Below are 17,112 nucleotides of genomic sequence, written 5' to 3'. Positions count from 1 at the left end.
AACTAACTGTTGATTGAGTTTATAGAACTTAAACTTTCAAAAGGGTTAGGGCATTGCTTGAATAGTTGGACAAGGGAGGAAAGCCTTCATTGCTGGAGTGATGAGACAAGTATGAAAGTGTAGATAGAAAGGAGATAAGTGGTGATGAGGCCTTTAGGCTGAACTTGTTCATCAGACAATCGTCTTTTTTTTTTTTTTTTTTTTCCCCAGGAGTGAAAAATGGGGGATGTGGGGAAAGGTCTTCCCTACAGGAAGGTAGTAAACAGGATGATTTAATCATCTTGGGTAAATGTCTGTAGCGTTTTTTTGTAACTAGATGATCTCTGGAAAAATGATCAAGTTAAAGACTGGATTTAGATAATTTTGTAATAGCTATAATTGTTGTGTAGTAGTTTAGCAGCTGTCTATTTTGGCCCAATTTTTTTTAATGATTTGTTTTAATCATGGGCTTTCTTTCCTTCCATCACAGATCAAAAAAATGTTCCCTTCGCAGTACAGAAAAGTTCAACTACATCAGTATTGCAGGAAAATAATGAGATTATGCCAAAGCTCATGAAGTTCATTCAGTCACTACACTTTGCTTTAATTCAGTCTCGTAAAGACACTACTGCAGATTTCAATACTGTGGTGGAAAAGCATGTAAATGAGTATTTGAAGCGAAGCATTAGTGGGTCTAGCAAATATAGGGAATTTGTTTTATACCCTTATGAATCACGGCTCGATGACCGAAAATTTCTATATCCTGCTCCAAAAAACAAGTCCCATATTGACAGCTGCTTGCGTAATTACATCTTTGGTTCTGAAGCTTATCAACTGCCTGTTTCTAAAGCAAAAGAATTGATGGAGGGAAATCAGAAAGTTCAGCAGTTCAGTCCCATTTCAGATTATGAAGCCGCAGAAGAAGAAACTGACTTCACAAATGCAAAAACTGGGAAAAGAAACGGTTCTAAATGTGGAGGTGCAGCTGCTAAGCAAAAACCCCCTCATCCTGGAGACTATGATCCTGATAGACTCAAAGAGCTCATTAACTTAATTCAGTGCAAGAAAAAAAATGTAGGTGGAGAATCTGATACAGAAGATACTAGAAATAAAAGTGGACTAAAACGAAGACTACACAGTCACTCTGAAAATCTGCGGAAGCACTTAAAAATGAGTGAATCCTCAGAAAATAGTTGCCAGTATGAAGGTAAGAAATGTAATTTGTGTAGAATTCTGTTTTAAAATAGTAAAATTACACTGAAAATTATGGAAGTGCTTTTTTAGGTAAGACCATTGGAATGACTTCATTGCTGCTTTGTGTTATTCTGTTTATGCACAGTTGCTTCACTCAAAAATGGTTAGTGTGAAAATTCATAAATAAAGGGATGATTGTCATTGACACCTTTATAAATATATTTGACCTGACACTTTCTAGAGGCCATGAGCACAAGCAACTCCCATTGACTTCCATAGAAGCTGCTGACGTTCTGCAGCTGTGGAAATAAGACCAGTGACCTCTTAGAGAGTTTGCTTAGTAACAGGATATATTTTTGAGGCTGTAGATATCTGTACGTTCTGTGCATTCATGGTCTTTATACAAATTTTTGGTATCCTACTATTTTCTGTAGAATGTAATACTTTAAATAATTGTATCTAGCCCTTTGTGGTTCCAGTGCAGCGTACTAGTCTCCCTGAATGTGCAGACAAACTGAAACAGTAGCTTGGAGAGGCAAGCACTGTAGTCATTCCTCTTGATGTTTAAGACTATGAAGTCTGCTATATCTGACATGCCCCAGCACTGCTAGCTATTTAATTTATCTTGGCAGAAGCATAACTAATGCGTTTAATCCAGTGTTGTTGGATGTTGCATTCTTTGAAAGAATGGTAATCAGTAAAATTCTTACAAATGCTATAGAAACAAATAATTATCACATTCATGGATTGTGTATTTTTTTGTTGTCCACACACCTGAAAAAGTTAAAACGTATGAACAGAGGGCACTTTTCTCTGCACCTTTTACCACCTTGGCACACAATAATAGATTCCAGTTTTGCTAAAAAGGCTTTGATACCTGGGGAGTGCTACAATGTTTTTTTTTTTTTTTTTAAGGTTAAAAAAACCCCCACCTCTTGGCCTTTTGCGCACATGTACACTTCCTACAGCATTTGAAGTTTCTGGTGTTGCTAGCAGTAGCTCACTTTTCTCTCTCTGCTCTCCTTTTTTCTCCACTCCTGGGAGAAGGCAGGGAGGGCATTAGTCCCCTCAGCCAGTGATTCATGAAGGAGTCTGCCTCCTGTCTTGCCATGGGGAAAACAAGACCATGGGACTCTTAAGGGAATGTAAATCGTCAGCCATAGGAGTTGGACTCCTGCAGTACTGCTAATGGAATTTATGGAGCCTCTTCCTTTCTTGTAGATCACTAAAATACAGAATTAGGGCCAAATGGCAATGCAAACTAAACAAAATCGTACAACATCCATTTGAGCTGAATTTTGGGGGGAAATCTTTGACTGAAACCAGCTGTTTTTGAAAATTTCTTCATGTTGGGCTGCATTTTATATGCTTTATATAGGCCCCAAAGTGAGGTTTTTGTTTTGAAAAGCTTTTGACTTAAAAATAATTTAAACTAGGTTTTGTACAGGTTAGTTTTGGGTTTTAAGGACAAGAGAAAGTTGGTTATTGGTGCTAAATTGTGTCTAATCCCTGTAGATATGCCTTAATATATGTACTCAAAAAGAAATTTTCTAATCTGCAAATGCAGCATTGGTAAACTAGTGAAAAATTGTCAGATATTTGAAGTAGTTTTAACATGTTTTGGTTGACCTCTTTTTAAAATAAATTCAACTAACACCCTATAATTTGGGGGTAAGTGGATGGGGGCAAGGAATTAATGGAATGATAAGATTGCTGATTTCTTGTTTTTTTGTCTGTGTGGTAGACATAAAATATATAGGATATGTAATGTTGCCAGGTTAACCTTAAGAGAACTGTAACTTTATTTTCTGATTTTACTACAGTGCTCTTACATTAAGCAAATATTAAGTAATGCAACATTAATCCTTTTTGTTTACACTACATTAAAATATCATTGTGCAAAGTGGTCTGAAATAGGGCTGATCTGATCTGAGGGGCATATTTCTAGCCTTAGGAAATTGCTGCCCTCTCTCTCCCCCATGTCCTCAGATTAGTCCAGATTTTCTCTGTATGTGAACTATGGGAATTTTCTCTGAAGACTGGAAGGATGTTTAGAAAGATGACTTGGTATTGATCGGCCTTTTTTTCCCCCCCTTCTCATCCTCCTCCCTTTAAAGGCGGAAGAACCTCAGAATCGCCACAATCTGTTTTCTCAATAATTACTGGTCTTGGTGGACATGATACTGACTTGAGACAGCAAGATGCAACAGACCCTGCGGTTACAGACACACACGGCCTCATTAAGTTGCTCTTAGAAACACTAGCTAGTGCAGGACATTTGGATTCATCATTGGCACGGTCTGTAAACCAAGCTTTAGGTTTGGACACTGATGAAATAGAGGATTTAAGGCAAAAACATGAATATGAATCCATTCCAGCACAGGATAAGGAAGAACATGCGCTTCCTAATATTGCACAAGCTGAAAATGTAAACTTTAAGGATCCACATAGCCCAGTGATGTTGGAAACTGAAGCAACATGCTTAGCCTATCCTACTGATGTTGACCTCAGGCTTTCTGCTAATGAAGTAGGCATTGACCACACGCTGCGTTTAAAAGTAAGTATCTTCAAGGGAAAAATCCAGTATTATTAGGATGCTGAATAAGCATACAGTACTTACAGTTGTGAAAATTTCTTTATCATTAGTTCCTATAAATTGTACCCAAGGCTTCTGTTTTTAGGCATTTGTCTTGGAGCTGTTTGTGTTTCCCGGGAGCAATGCTGAAAAGTCAAGTTTCTGTACACTAACATCATTTTTTTTAGATATGTGCTTCTACCTATTAGGCCTATTCCTTTTCTTTGAAAAAGATAACTGAAGAGCACCTTGATGATGAAAGACATACATCTGGTCTCAATCTGTTCTGGCCTAGCTTTTCAACTAGCTATCTTTCAGCTGGTAAGGGTGCTCCAATAATATGCTATAAGATTGCTGCTGCTCCTTTGCTTAAGAAGGTAGCTGGCTATTGAATTAGAGACTTGCGTCCTTTGGTTTCTTTTTCACCCTGGTAGGAACCAGACATCACTGACAGTCCATCTTTTTACCTCTTGCACGTATCAGACATTTTTATTTAGCCTCTTAGATGATTTATGATGGTGTGGCTTCTCTGTGGAGTATAAGGGGTTGTCTTTTATGGGAACAGGCATGTTAATGATTATATAATGGGCCCTATGTGCCCTCCTGCTGCTTAGTCACCTCTTTTCTCTCCAGAGAATGGAGAGATCCACTGTCACATCTCTGTGGGATGGCATTGGATCCTGCTAGGATGTTGAGGCTTACTATGCTTGGAAGCACAGTAAGGAGAGGCTGATGGCCCAAGTTCCCTTCGTAGCTGGTTCTAGACCTTGTGGCAATCTTAAATCCTGCTTTCCAAAAATGCTAAGGCAAAGGGGATCTCTCTCCTCCTTTTTTAAACTCCTGCAGTCAGGTTTCTGTGGGCAAGTCAATGTGCTCCACAGTCAGATGTTTCAACAGTTCAAGGAGGAGGAGGTTGATAAATTGGAGAGGATTCAGAGAAGAACCATGAGAATTATTAGATTAGAAAATATGCCTTATAGCGATAGACTCAAGGAGCTCAATCTATTTATCTTAACAAAGTCAATGTGAAGGGCTGACTTGATTAGTCTGACTCTGCAAGTACCTACATGGGGAATAAATATTTGATAATGAGCTCTTCAGCCTAGCAGAGAGAGCCATGATACCATCCAGTGGCTGAAAATTCCGGTTAGACACATTCAAACTGGAAATAAGATATCCCTGAAGTCTTATCTGCATCTCCATAGGTAATGATTTCAGGATCTGAGCCCAGGTCTATGCTATAAACTTATATCGGTGTAACTATGTTGCTCAGGGGTGTTAGCTACAGTTATACTGACCTGACTCCTAGTATTGACCGCACTGTGTCAAGGGGAGGGCTTCACCTATTGACATAGTTGCCACCTCTCATGGAGGTAGATTAACTACGCTGATGGGAGAAACTTTCCTGTCCAGCGTAGTGACGTTTTCATTGCAGCATTGTAGTGGCACAGTGCTGCTGTAGTTTTTTAGGTGTAGACTTCCATCAGACTTCTTGTCTGTCTTATGTTCTGACCACGGAAAGGGCAGTTCACCTCTTATTCAGTTACTGCTAGATGGATTCAAATATAGATTAAGGAAGCATGTATAGTGGATAGTTTTCCATGTCTTATGGGGCTTAGAGGTGGCATTTTTCAAAACAGTTCAGTGTTGGCCTGACTCTGCCCCCATTGAAGTCAGTGGGAAAAATTGCCATAGATTTCAGTGGGGCAGAGAGAGGCCAGTGCTATAAGCTCTTGAAAAATTCATCCTAAAACTCACTCCCAAAATATGACCACTTGGGCTTAGAGAAAATCTCAACAGCCTGTAAGTGGCCTATACCTACTTCCCTATACCATTATTGTATGATTGTTGGAATTTCCTCTCAGGTCAACTTTTGATTGTAGGGTCCTGAGAGCTCCAGTCCAAGGATTGACAAGGTAGGTTCTCCAGATAAATTCTCCCATGACCTAGGTAATCCGATATTACTAGACCAAACAGTTTCTACGTTATTGGAGTTCCCTGAGCAGAAAAGGGAATTTTGGTCCTATCTGTAAATAACACTTCTGTAAGCAGTTCTGACCATCTGGAATCTGTTAGCAGTATTGTTGTAGCTGTGTGGGTCCCAGGATATAAGAGACAAGTGGGTGAGATAATATGTTCCTCTAGACCAACTTCTGTTGGTGGAAGACAAGCTTTTGAGTTTCACACAGCTCTTCTTCAGGTCTGCAAAAGGAAACCAGAGTGTCACAGTTAAATGCTATGTGGAAAATGTTGCTAAGCATAAGGGGTTAATGCTGTGCAAGAGACCACTTAAAATGAAGTTGTCAGCTAACACTTCTGAAGTTGTAGGATAAAGGAGGATTAGTGGGCTACAAATTTTTGTAATAAGCCCAAAAACCAGTTTCTGAGACCATGATATTTAGTGTCTAGCAGAGTTAGAATTTGTTTGCAGGCTCTTCTTTCTTTAGGAGGTGTTTTGTAGGTTTCTTTTGAGGATGGGTACAGCTGGGGCACGATAGCTTTGTGAAAAGTGTTGATCCACAGGTGGTAAAATGTATGGTTTTGTCTTTAGCATTTTTCTTTGTGAGCTCATTAAGATCAAATCCCACACAACACACCTTTCCAGATTCATTTGTCCTACACACATGCCTGTCACAACATGCAGTGTACCTCAGCCAGTACATCAAATACCCCAGAAACAACAACCATGTTGGTGAAACCAGATAATCACTGTGCTCTCAAATGAACACCTTAACTCAATCTGAAATCTAGCTGGGAGTCTTACTGATTCAGAATTTAATTTCAGTTTATAGAAAGTTATCAGTTGGTTGAGGGCAGGTGTGCCTTTTCTGACTTGAATATCAGCTGACTCAAGCTACCTGGTTAAGGGAAGAGAAACAAGCAATCTGCTTATAGACAGTTCGAAATGCTTGAAAGGGGGTGGGGGCAAATTTTAGGCAAATGTGCCTAAAATGGCCCTCTGAATTACTATGGGAAAGACAGTTTTTATCACTTCAGCAGCTTTGCTGATGTTCTGTCATGAAGGATAAAAATACATATGGTAAAGTATTTCTGCCTGTGTTCAGATTTGATTAACTTAAAGGCAAACATTCTATTAGATTGGTGATCTTATCTACATTCCCACTACGGGTGAGAAGGCAAAAGGTTAATACTTGGGTGTTAAGAATGCGTCACAGTCTTGAATTGAGAATTTTATTTTTTTAGGAACCAAGCACTGGAAGTGTTAGTAGCTTTGATGACTACAGCCCATGTCCTAGCACTCCCATTGAACATGCTTATCGTAGGCAACATTCCAACTCAAATAATATAGGAGAAGCTGGAATACACTGGAAACTGATTCCAATTACAGGTAAAGACACTGCTAACTCTTATGCTGTTCTAAAATATAAAAATGTAACAGAACCAGTTTTCTAAAGGTCTCATCTTTCATAGATCCCACTCTTGGGTCACACTGTGTAATAGTACATAGCTTTGTTTTTAATATTTGGCTATTACAGAAATAGGCTGAACTATAAGCCTCCAGGGATCAAATTCTGCTGTTATATCCATGTAACAACCCATTCTCGTCATTGGGCATGCCTAGCTGTAACAAAGACCAGATTTTAACTTCTTGGATGTGATGACTGAGTAGGAATAGCTTTGGTAATATATTGGCTTCATGTAGTGTAGCTGTCTAGAATTATGGTCTTCATATTCAGTTGTTTGCTTGAATTTGTATCTCACAAGATGCATCAGACTAAAAGCTGCAGTCATCACTTTCATCATGACGTTGATAGGCCTAGTTGCAAGACTAAATAGGCTTATGCTACAGAGGGGTTCAGCATAGAAATAGTTTGAGGTTACAGTTGACCTTATTGGAAGAAGAGTCCCTTTTCACCAAATAAAGATATCCTTCTAGAGGTACTTCAAAATCTTCATCTTTGACCATAAGAATGAAACCCATTTTCTTAGAGAATCTTCTTTAAAGAACCTTCTCATCCTACCTCTTGATGACTGAGTCGACAGTATCAAGTCCCCAAGAAACCTATGAGCATTGGCGTTGAGGGGTGTGAATAGTGGGATAAAAGAGGCAAAAAGTCAAGAGCCATAAATGCTTCTGAGGCTGGGCACTGAGTCCTTTTTTTTTTATCCCTCTCTCTTCCTATGACTGACCCAAGTAGGATGCATTAACTATAAAAGCTATTGGTTCCTGCTCATCTTCTAAGAATCATGGAGTGGTGACTTTAGATGGAGCTGGATTGGCCTTACCAAAGGGCACTGAGACCATTTCAATATCCATCTTCTTGTTTTTTATTTCCACAATCTTCTTCATAATCCTTTCAAGGAGATAGGATAGCTTGGATATCTGGCCTTCTGCAGTTTAAGCCCCAGAGGACTAAGCTCATTACCCATTTAGTGCTTTCCCAAACAGTGGAAAATAGAGAGAGACTGTCAAGTGTTATGATGGACAAAGTGTTTTTTGCATTCTTGAATGGAAACAGTTACTGCGTGTTCTGACACTACATGGTTGTGGAAATAGCAATGATAAGGAACATGATTAGGCAGCTCAAACTATAGTTTATCATAAGTGCTGGATGTGGGAGTTCTTATGAGGATTTGCCAGTTGGCTGTTACAGCATACGATCAACTACTAGGTTTCAGTATTATGTGAAGCTTTTATCTGAACCATGGAATTTTCCCTGAAGTATTTTCTTGGATGTTCCTTCTCTTCTTATCCCTGATCACCAGAGATGGAGGTAGTATGTTTTAATTAATAGACATCACCGGCTTTACAAACTCTCTAGGGCATTAACTTTCAAATTAGCTCTTACTGTATTTATATACTAATTAGTTCCATAACACAATTAGTTTGTGAGAGGTGCTATATAAGTATCTATCCAGAAACTCTACAAATGCTAACTGCTGCTCTCCCTCAGGAGGGGCAGGAAGAGATCCAGAGGATCAACTGGAAAAACATGGAGATAACCAAACAGGTGAGAAGAATGGCTTTTTTGGGCTCTTTTTTTTTTTTTTTTTTTTTTTTGCATATGCCACTACTTCCCAAATTGCTGAATAGACACTTAGTCTCTTCTGGTATTAAATTTTCATCAGGAAACCTGAGGATTGGATAAGTAGTCTGGAATTGATTCACTGAAGAATGTTAAAGGAGAATTAGAAGAGTCTTAAAATTTCAGACTTTTGTGTCAGTTTGATTATATCAAGCATACCTTCCTGACAATGTAACAGTGTCAAACAGCCTTTGAATTTCCTTGTAGGGATTTAAGATCTTTTCTATAGCATCACTTACAATAAGCTTCTATGCCCTTATAGAATAGACTGCATCTGATGATTTGTGGGTTTCTTTATTTTGTGGTGGAGGGATGGTTGTAGAAGAAAAGCATAGGTTTCAGGGAAAGCAACTTTAGTTTTTCACTTTTTCTCAATTGTAGGGAGATGAATTAGTGATTGATCTCTTGCTTTAGAATAGTAAAGCAAAATAGTAATTTGCCATTTTGATTTTCAATCCTCTGTATCACAGTTGTGAGGAATGATAGAAAGTTCTGATTTTTTTTAAGTAGTAAATTCTTTGCTTTCTGTTGCATGGTGCTTTCTAATCTCTCACTGAAAAAACTTACTAGAGAGGGAACCTTGCCTTTAATTACCTAAATTACGTTGTTAAGCATTGGGTGATCTTTGTCTTAATTACTATGTAATCCAAACTCCACAATAGGCTGGAAGTAAATTTAGGTTTCAGTTTTAGATATCTGCTTTCTTGCTTGCGGTGATTTGTCCTAACCAGAACATGATTTTATTCCTTTAACTTAAAAAGTCATCTTGAATCTGGGGCTAGTCTCTTATGCCAGAAATTCAGTCAAACTTGTTCTTGCTTACTCTTCCCTGATACCTTGTACAAGAAAATGGGGTAGTAGATGATGCTCTTAAAAGTGATAACTTTTGGTGCTATTCATTTTGCAACTAAGCTGTTAAATGTTTTGGGGCTTTTTCCTTTGGCATATGCTACATGAACTGCTGATTTATTTTTTTTATTTTGTTTTAATAAACTCATCAAAAATAGTCTTTTCCTTTTGTCATTCTAAAATGACGTCTTTCCACAGCATTGCAGAATCTTGCTGTGTAAATCAACAAGGATAGCTTTTTTTTTTTAAGTTGGTATTTTTTTTATGCACTCGTTTGTAGAAAAAGCTTCTTTGGTGTGTCTAGTTAAAGTAGGAAGTCATATGTTTGAACAGGAACAAATGTTGGAAGTTATTTGCTCAGTGTACCTGTTCCAACTAGTTTGACAATTTGTGCCCATGCCTAACACACTTTCTCCTTAGTATTTGTGACCCAATGGTGTAGATATGTGAAGGATGCCACCTTCAGAGAGCACTAGTTAAAAGTAACGTCTTTATTTCTTCTCTGTAAAGTGACTGGAAATACTTTGGATTTAAAATTCTGACCCCAAAGCATTGCTTTATAGTTTGAATTTCTGTTGTAGTTTGGGGGGGAGGGGGAAAAGGGGTTGTAAATAGCTGGCTTCTCGTCAACAAACTTAGAAAGTTCTATATGTTCTGGTAGTCTTAGGTTGAAAGGCAGCGTCTGTCATGCGTTGTTTAAAATGCACAGAACTTTTCTCTTGCAGTACAACTAAATTGATCTTTCATGTGTTTGTCATGTCTCAAATTAGTGTTAATAAATCTTATAGCATCTCTCTCAATGATTGTTTCATATTTTGGATTTAGAAGGTTAGTCACATTCTGCCTAGTGAAGCATATATGAGGTGGGGGAGCCATATTAATAATGTCTTCCCTAAAAATCTGTATTTAAGGATGTAACTGAATAGTAATCATTTGTCATTGGAAAATTTAAAAAGCGGTAAAAATTAAAGTACAGTATTGTTAATTCAGTCTTAAGAGTGTATGAAAAGATTATATAGTACTATATATTTTGGGGTACAAAAATAAAGTAGAAGTTTTGTGAAAATGACATTTTGATAAGCAGCTTGAGACAAATGAAATGCACAAATAAGAACATATGGCCTGTATTTTACACTAGTGCAAAGTGGGTTTAAAATGCTACTGTTATGTAGGGAAAGGTGCTGCAGTGCTGCTACACTCGGGTAATATTTTGCTTCTGGAAGAGTCTTCAAGGGGAGGAGGGGAAGGGAATATGTTTAAAAAAATAACAGGCAAGTTAGGGTAAATCTCCATGTTTGTCTAATTTGGAAATGTATAGTGTTCATTTATCTTTAAAATGCAATTCTGTTCTAAAAATGACTCTTAAAAGTTTGTGTAGCTGTGACTTCTAGACTCAAATGTGCTCTGCATACCTGTGTAAAAAATTACACATCCCAACTTCAAGCCCTGCAAAACATGTCCTTGGTTCAGAGTCAGGCTCTGTTCTCTTCTTTTTGCTAATCCCAAATACAGTAGAACCTCAGAGTTAAGAGCACCTGAAATTGACTGGTCAGCCCCACACCTCATTTGGAACCAGAAGCACACAATCAGGCAGCCCCACCCACCCACGATACTGTACAGCAGTGTTTCTCAACCTTTTAAGTAGCAAGTACCCCTTAACTTCTGAAAATTTTAATAAGTATCCCAACACTTAATTTTCCATGGGATTTTATATTTCCAGACTAATGGGAGCCATATGTTGGGAGAAGGGCTGAGTATATAAGGCCGTGATACGACAGATGTCAGATCTAGTGTGGGTAGGGTTACCACCTTTACACCAGGGGTGCGCAACTCAAGTATGTACCTGGGCTAGAGGTGATGTTGGCCAAAACTAGGAAGCCTTGAGTGGCATGCCAATGTTGGGGAATATAGAGCACTGTGCCAAGTTTTTTGCCGTAGTTTTGAGAGGAGGAAGGGGTGAGAGAGAAAGAGACAGGAAAAGAGAGTAACTGGTGAAATCTGGGATTTTCATAGTTATCAATTTCACTGCTCAGCTAGTGCCACCTGGGCAAGTTGTAGGCGGCTGCCGCCTGGCTGCCAGCCCAGGAGGTGGGTGACCGCCACCCAATCCGAGCTGGGGCAGAGGAGGCTTCCGCGCCAGCTGGGACCCAGGGATGTGGGCAGGTGGTTGCTGCCCGTCTTCAAGCTGGGGCATAGGAGGCTGTCCCTCGGCTCGGAGCCGGGGTGCAGGTGGCTGCTGCCCAGCTCGCGAGATGCAGGAGGCTGCCACCAGGCTCCCAGCTGGGAAGCAGGGAGCTGCTGCCCGCCTCCCCCAAAAGCCGGCGGCTGCCGCCTTCCTTCCCACTGGGAGCTGTGACTAGGTGGGAAGCGGGGGGCTGCTGCCCGCCTTCCTCAGAAGCCAGGGGCTGCCCACATGCCTCCCAGCTGGGAGCTGGGATCGGGTGGGAAGTGGGCTGCAGTCGCCTGGCTTCTCCAGAAGTCAGCAGCTGCTGCCCGCCTCCCCTTCACTCTGTTTTTCCCTGGGTGCCCCCAGCCTGTCTCTCACGTACCCCCAAGGGTACGTGTACCACAGTTTGAGAAACTGTGCTGTACAGTACTGTGTTAAATGTAAACTACTAAAAAAAAAAAAAAGGAAAACAGCATTTTTCTTCTGCATAGTAAAATTTCAAAGCATTAAGTTAATTTTTAGTTGTAAACTTTTGAAAACAACCATAACATTTTGTTCAGAGTTACGAACATTTTAGAGTTATGAACAACCTCCATTCCTAAGGTGTTTGTAACTCTGAATTTCTACTACATAAAGATTATGAGGCATATACATAACAATACCTTTGTTTGCAGATTTGGCAGAGAGGTAATGGATAGAATGTGCTTGGGAATGAAACTAACCATAAGTATAATGATCTATGTCAGGCTGGAATAATGCAGTGAAACTTTTCCACATCTGCTTACAGTGTTATCTGATCTGTAAATAAATGGAGGACTTCTGTTACTACTGTCAATCTTGTATTTTTCATGAGCATTGAAAGAAACTTGTTTAACAGTAAGATTTGAGGGAGATCTAAGATTGTAAGGGACTCACTAGCTGAACTCAGATTTTCATAATTGCATGCCAATTATACTTGCAAAAATGGCTAGCCATCTGACTCATCATTTTACATGCACACAGTTTAAACTCTACACCTTAGTGTGTGACTAAATATACTTATTAAATTCTAAAGATTTCTACTTAGTAGCTAGATAGGAAGAAAATGTCAAGGATCTAACTGGTCACCTACCTACTTCAGTCTGCTTGTATCTCCTGAAGGTTAGAGTACTTCCTGTTGTGCAGTAGTGCTTATCAGATGATGTTGGGCAGAATGACTTGCCTATGATCTTCTTTCCTAAGCGAGAGTAATGAAATGCTAAAATATTTGTTTTTCTTCCCCTAGAACCTAAGACAGGTTAAACTCTCAGGGCTTCTGTACTATCATTTGGCATTAACTCCCTAAATGAGGAGTTAAATTGTTAGGCAGAAGTTGATGCTGTTTTAAAATCATTACAAACTTCAAGTGTATATTTTTGTTGACTTTTCAAAGATTAGATTATAATAATTAACTCTTCCTGTATAGGTCTGAAATCACCAGAAGAACAACTGGTGTATTTGCCACCAAAGGATGCCCTTCCTAATGACCCCCGGGTAATAAATAGACAGAGAAGTTCTGATTACCAGTTTCCATACTCTCCATTTTCAGACATACAAAAGGGAACAAAAGAAGATGGACTGCATACAAGTCACGTGGAGAAAAATGAAGAACAGTGTGCACTAACAGATCACCTTCTTTCATCTAAGCACTCCATAAGTGGAATAATAGAGTCTACATTATTGGAAGAATACAATCTCTTTGCAAGACAGGTTCAGGAGATTTTGCAGCAGAAGAATATTGCATATGTTAGTGGAATGTCCACGCCTGTCTTTTCAGCCCAAGAGAGGGTAATGAGACTGTCTGAATACATATGTTTACAGGCATCAGAAATCTCTGTCCAAGAATATATAGAGAGACTGAGTGAAAAGCTGAATAATGTTGTTGCTCTATCATCTTCATGTAGTAGGCATACTCCACCTCTTAACTCTAGTCCAGATCCAGCAGGAGATGCTGTAACTGACGCTGAATTGAATCCTCCACCAGAGCAGGCTGTACCTGTTTCAAGTGACTTTGACACTGCACTGTTATCAGAACCACCATGTAACAGTATTGTGGAGGATCCAGACTGTAATGATCAGCATTCATCAATGAACTTAACCATGGTGAAAGAGGAAATGGACCATGTGACTGCCACCACAGAGGTTATATTGACATCCGATAAAAACACTTCCAGTGATGGTCCACTGGAGCCCCCAGAAAAGACTCAGAAATCACCAGATAACTTAAACATTTCAACTCAACCAGCACTCTCTGATTTTATAAGCCAGTTAAAACCTGAAGTATTCAACAGCTTAGTCAAAATCATTAAAGATGTACAGAAAAACACTGTGAAATTTTACATTCATGAAGAGGAGGAAAGTACCCTCTGCAAAGAAATAAAGGTAAATAGTTTTTCCCTTAGGATCTACCCTTAGCACAGAGCTAGGGTGTCGCACACTTCATAGCTTCTGTAAGCTGAGCAAATTGCACACAGCAGGGGCTTCTTGTATGCCTTCATTCCCCACTCCCCCTCCCCAAAACCCTGCATAAACTCTGTGTGCCACCCTCCCCTCCCTTTCCTTTCTATTTCAGGAACTCCTTGTAACTCTCATCAACTAGCACTTTTGATCTATAAACAGTTGTAGAGATGCTCGAAGTTGTGGCATCGTTGTTCAGCTGGCACGAGCTGTCTTCCCCCCCCATTTTCTCCCTTCCTGTCTTTGTTGTTCCCCAAAATCGATAGGATTCTTCTCATTGATGCTTGGAACATTTCCTGAAAAAGTGGTGGTCAAAAATCACACTACGTCCAAACACAAATGTCACCATGTTGAGTGTAAGGCCTTGAAAGCTTGGCCAAATATTTCTACATTTTAAAAATGGTGTTAATGAAGCCATTCAGTCTGGAATGAATAAACCTGACCTGCAAACATAAGTAAGGTACATAGATACATTTGAGCTTTGAAATTGGATGTTGATTGACTTATGAAAGTAAGGCTCTTCTGTGGCATATTTGCACTGAGTTTGTCTTCCTCTTGTCTGGACAGGTATAAGCCTATTAGCTGGACAGTGGGATTGGTTGTAGAAGAGAACTTGTTTTGTTCTTTTTGAAAGTAACACTGTAGGGCAGCATCTATGACGGTTCAGGAATGAAAAGAAAAACATGATCAAAAGCATAGTGTTCTCCGTTCTACTTGAAATAGAGAATTTATTAAGGGGGAGGGTCAGATGAAAAATTCCTACCATTTTTGTTTCTTGAAATTCCAGATAATGTTGAGAAATTGCACTTCTATGTTAATATTAAATACCATGGAGTTGAAAGTTAGTGCTTTTGGCTTTTAGTGAAAGCTTGTGCAATTTTCAGCAGATACTAAGGGGATCAGCCACTGAGAGTTCTGTAAAAATAATTCCAGAAAGAACTTTATAAAATGAATCTATTCCCTGTCTTTCTATACCTTTTTTTAGCTTGTGCTCTTGGTTATAGGTTAAAAAAAAAAAAAAAAAAAAAAGTCCTACATATATTCTACTAAAAATGTCTATGTGCTTGTTTGAATAGTAAAAACTGTCTGCATGGTGAGCTTTGGAATTGCATTGGTTTAACTAGTTAAATCTTTGTTTCTTTTTTGTGGGGTAGGAATACCTTACAAAATTAGGTAATACAGAGTGCCACCCAGAACAATTCTTGAAAAGAAGAGCTGCTTTAGATAAACTATTGATAATTATTCAAAATGAAGATATTGCCAGCCTCATCCATAAGGTACATTAAATAAATCAAACTCAAAGCTTAAGTTAGTCATTTGCATTTAAAATGTTACATTGTAATGTGCATCTTGAGTAAAATGGATTAAACTTGTTGACGTATCAAATCTTGTAACTCTTAAACTACTTATGACCACACAACTTTTTTCCTTTTAATTTAGATTAGACAAAATGGAAGCACTGCTTACAGATCAATAGCCAAGGTTAAGTGGAGTTTGCACCTAAAGCGGGGACTTAACTATGTTGTTGTAGTACTTACTGAGTACAGAATGAATATTCTGATCTTGGAAGTAAATTGGTTAATTAGTCCAAGTTAAAATTAAGGAATTAATACCAAGTGTTAGGGAAAGTTGAAGCAGTTTGCTCAGTTAAGATTATTCTGGACAAAAAAAGTCTTTATAACTAAAACTCACTGAAATCTTGGGCACTGTATACATAAGCTTTTGAATTTTTTTAAGGGTTAATTGTTTTCCATTATTTTTCAAGACTGAAAGTTTCTCTTTCAGCAGGAACTGACAATTGTTATTCTTTAGAGAATTCTACATATAATTGTTCTTTCAAAAGGGAACTATGGTCAACTTGCTAATGTTAGGTGGCCAATTTTGAGAGAGGCCTCCATCTCCTATTATTATCAAGGAGACTGAGGCCACAGGGTACTCTTAAAAAAGAGCTGCTGGCTTCATTGGAAACAGTGAGAGTTAATGGCTATATTGAAAAGACACCTTAACTGACAGCAGCTGTGACTTCTGTCCCATTGAAAAGAAAGAGAGATGGCAGGTATTTTGAAAGAGGCATTTATTCAGAGAGACTCATGAAGAATGTTATGCACCAGCCTCTGCTGACCAGTAAACCATAATAGAGGCTCAGACTAAACGTATACCCTATATCATAAAAGACAATAAGAGGACAACAAGAATGCCACCCTGGCTAAACAGCAGAGTAATGAAAGCTATTGGAGGTTTTAAAAAAGGGCATCTTTTGAGATTTGGAAGTCCTATTTTAGTGAGGCTAATAATAGGAAGGAGCACAAACTCTGGCAAGTCAAGTGTAAAAGGATAATAAGACTGGCCAAGAGAATCTGAGAAGTAATATGTTAGACACACAAACTAGCCATAAGGAATTTTAGTACATCAGATGGAGGAAGCCTGCCAAACAGGCAGTGGGGCCTGTGATGACAAGGTATTGAAGGAGCATTCAGGGAAGACTAGGCCATTGCAAGGAAGCTAAATGAATTCTTTGCATTGGTCTTCGCTGCAGAGTGATGTGTGGGAGCTAGCTGTGATGTGGGTATTGTTTTTGGGAAACAAATCTGAAATACTGTCCCCCCATGTCAGAAGGTAGCTAATGTAACATTGATTTTTGAAAAGGGCTTCAGAGGCGATCCTGGCAATTCCAGGGTGGAGAACTTAACTTCAGTACCAGGCTAATAAGTTGAAACTATAATAAAGAGCAGAATTATCAAACCCATAGAGAAACACAGTATGTTGGAGAAAAGTCAACACAGCTGTTGTAAAGAGAAGTTATGCCTCCCCAATCTATTAGAATT

The 17,112-nt window shown here is 39.0% G+C and overlaps 1 protein-coding gene across 7 annotated transcripts in view; it reads left to right on the top strand.

The window, feature by feature from the left end:
- Positions 1-17,112, top strand: part of TASOR (transcription activation suppressor) — a 50,670-nt gene that overhangs the window by 27,824 nt on the left and 5,734 nt on the right. For 2 of the 7 annotated variants that reach the window (XM_067544189.1, XM_067544192.1), the window contains exons 14-19: positions 470-1,186; positions 3,291-3,730; positions 6,953-7,097; positions 8,665-8,721; positions 13,380-14,212; positions 15,442-15,564. In XM_067544189.1, coding sequence (XP_067400290.1) covers positions 470-1,186; positions 3,291-3,730; positions 6,953-7,097; positions 8,665-8,721; positions 13,380-14,212; positions 15,442-15,564 — 2,315 coding nt within the window. Of the gene's footprint in view, positions 1-469; positions 1,187-3,290; positions 3,731-6,952; positions 7,098-8,664; positions 8,722-13,256; positions 14,213-15,441; positions 15,565-17,112 lie in introns of all 7 variants that reach the window. The other 5 variants (XM_067544187.1, XM_067544191.1, XM_067544190.1 and 2 more) reach the window with 3 other exon arrangements.

This window comes from Emydura macquarii, unplaced genomic scaffold (assembly GCF_026122565.2).
Source record: "Emydura macquarii macquarii isolate MOO-44397 ecotype Brisbane River unplaced genomic scaffold, CSIRO-AGI_Emac_v2 contig_968, whole genome shotgun sequence".
NCBI classification, from domain to species: domain Eukaryota; kingdom Metazoa; phylum Chordata; order Testudines; family Chelidae; genus Emydura; species Emydura macquarii.
The sequence above is the reverse complement of the archived record's forward strand: the minus strand, read 5'-3'. Positions and strand labels throughout refer to the sequence as shown.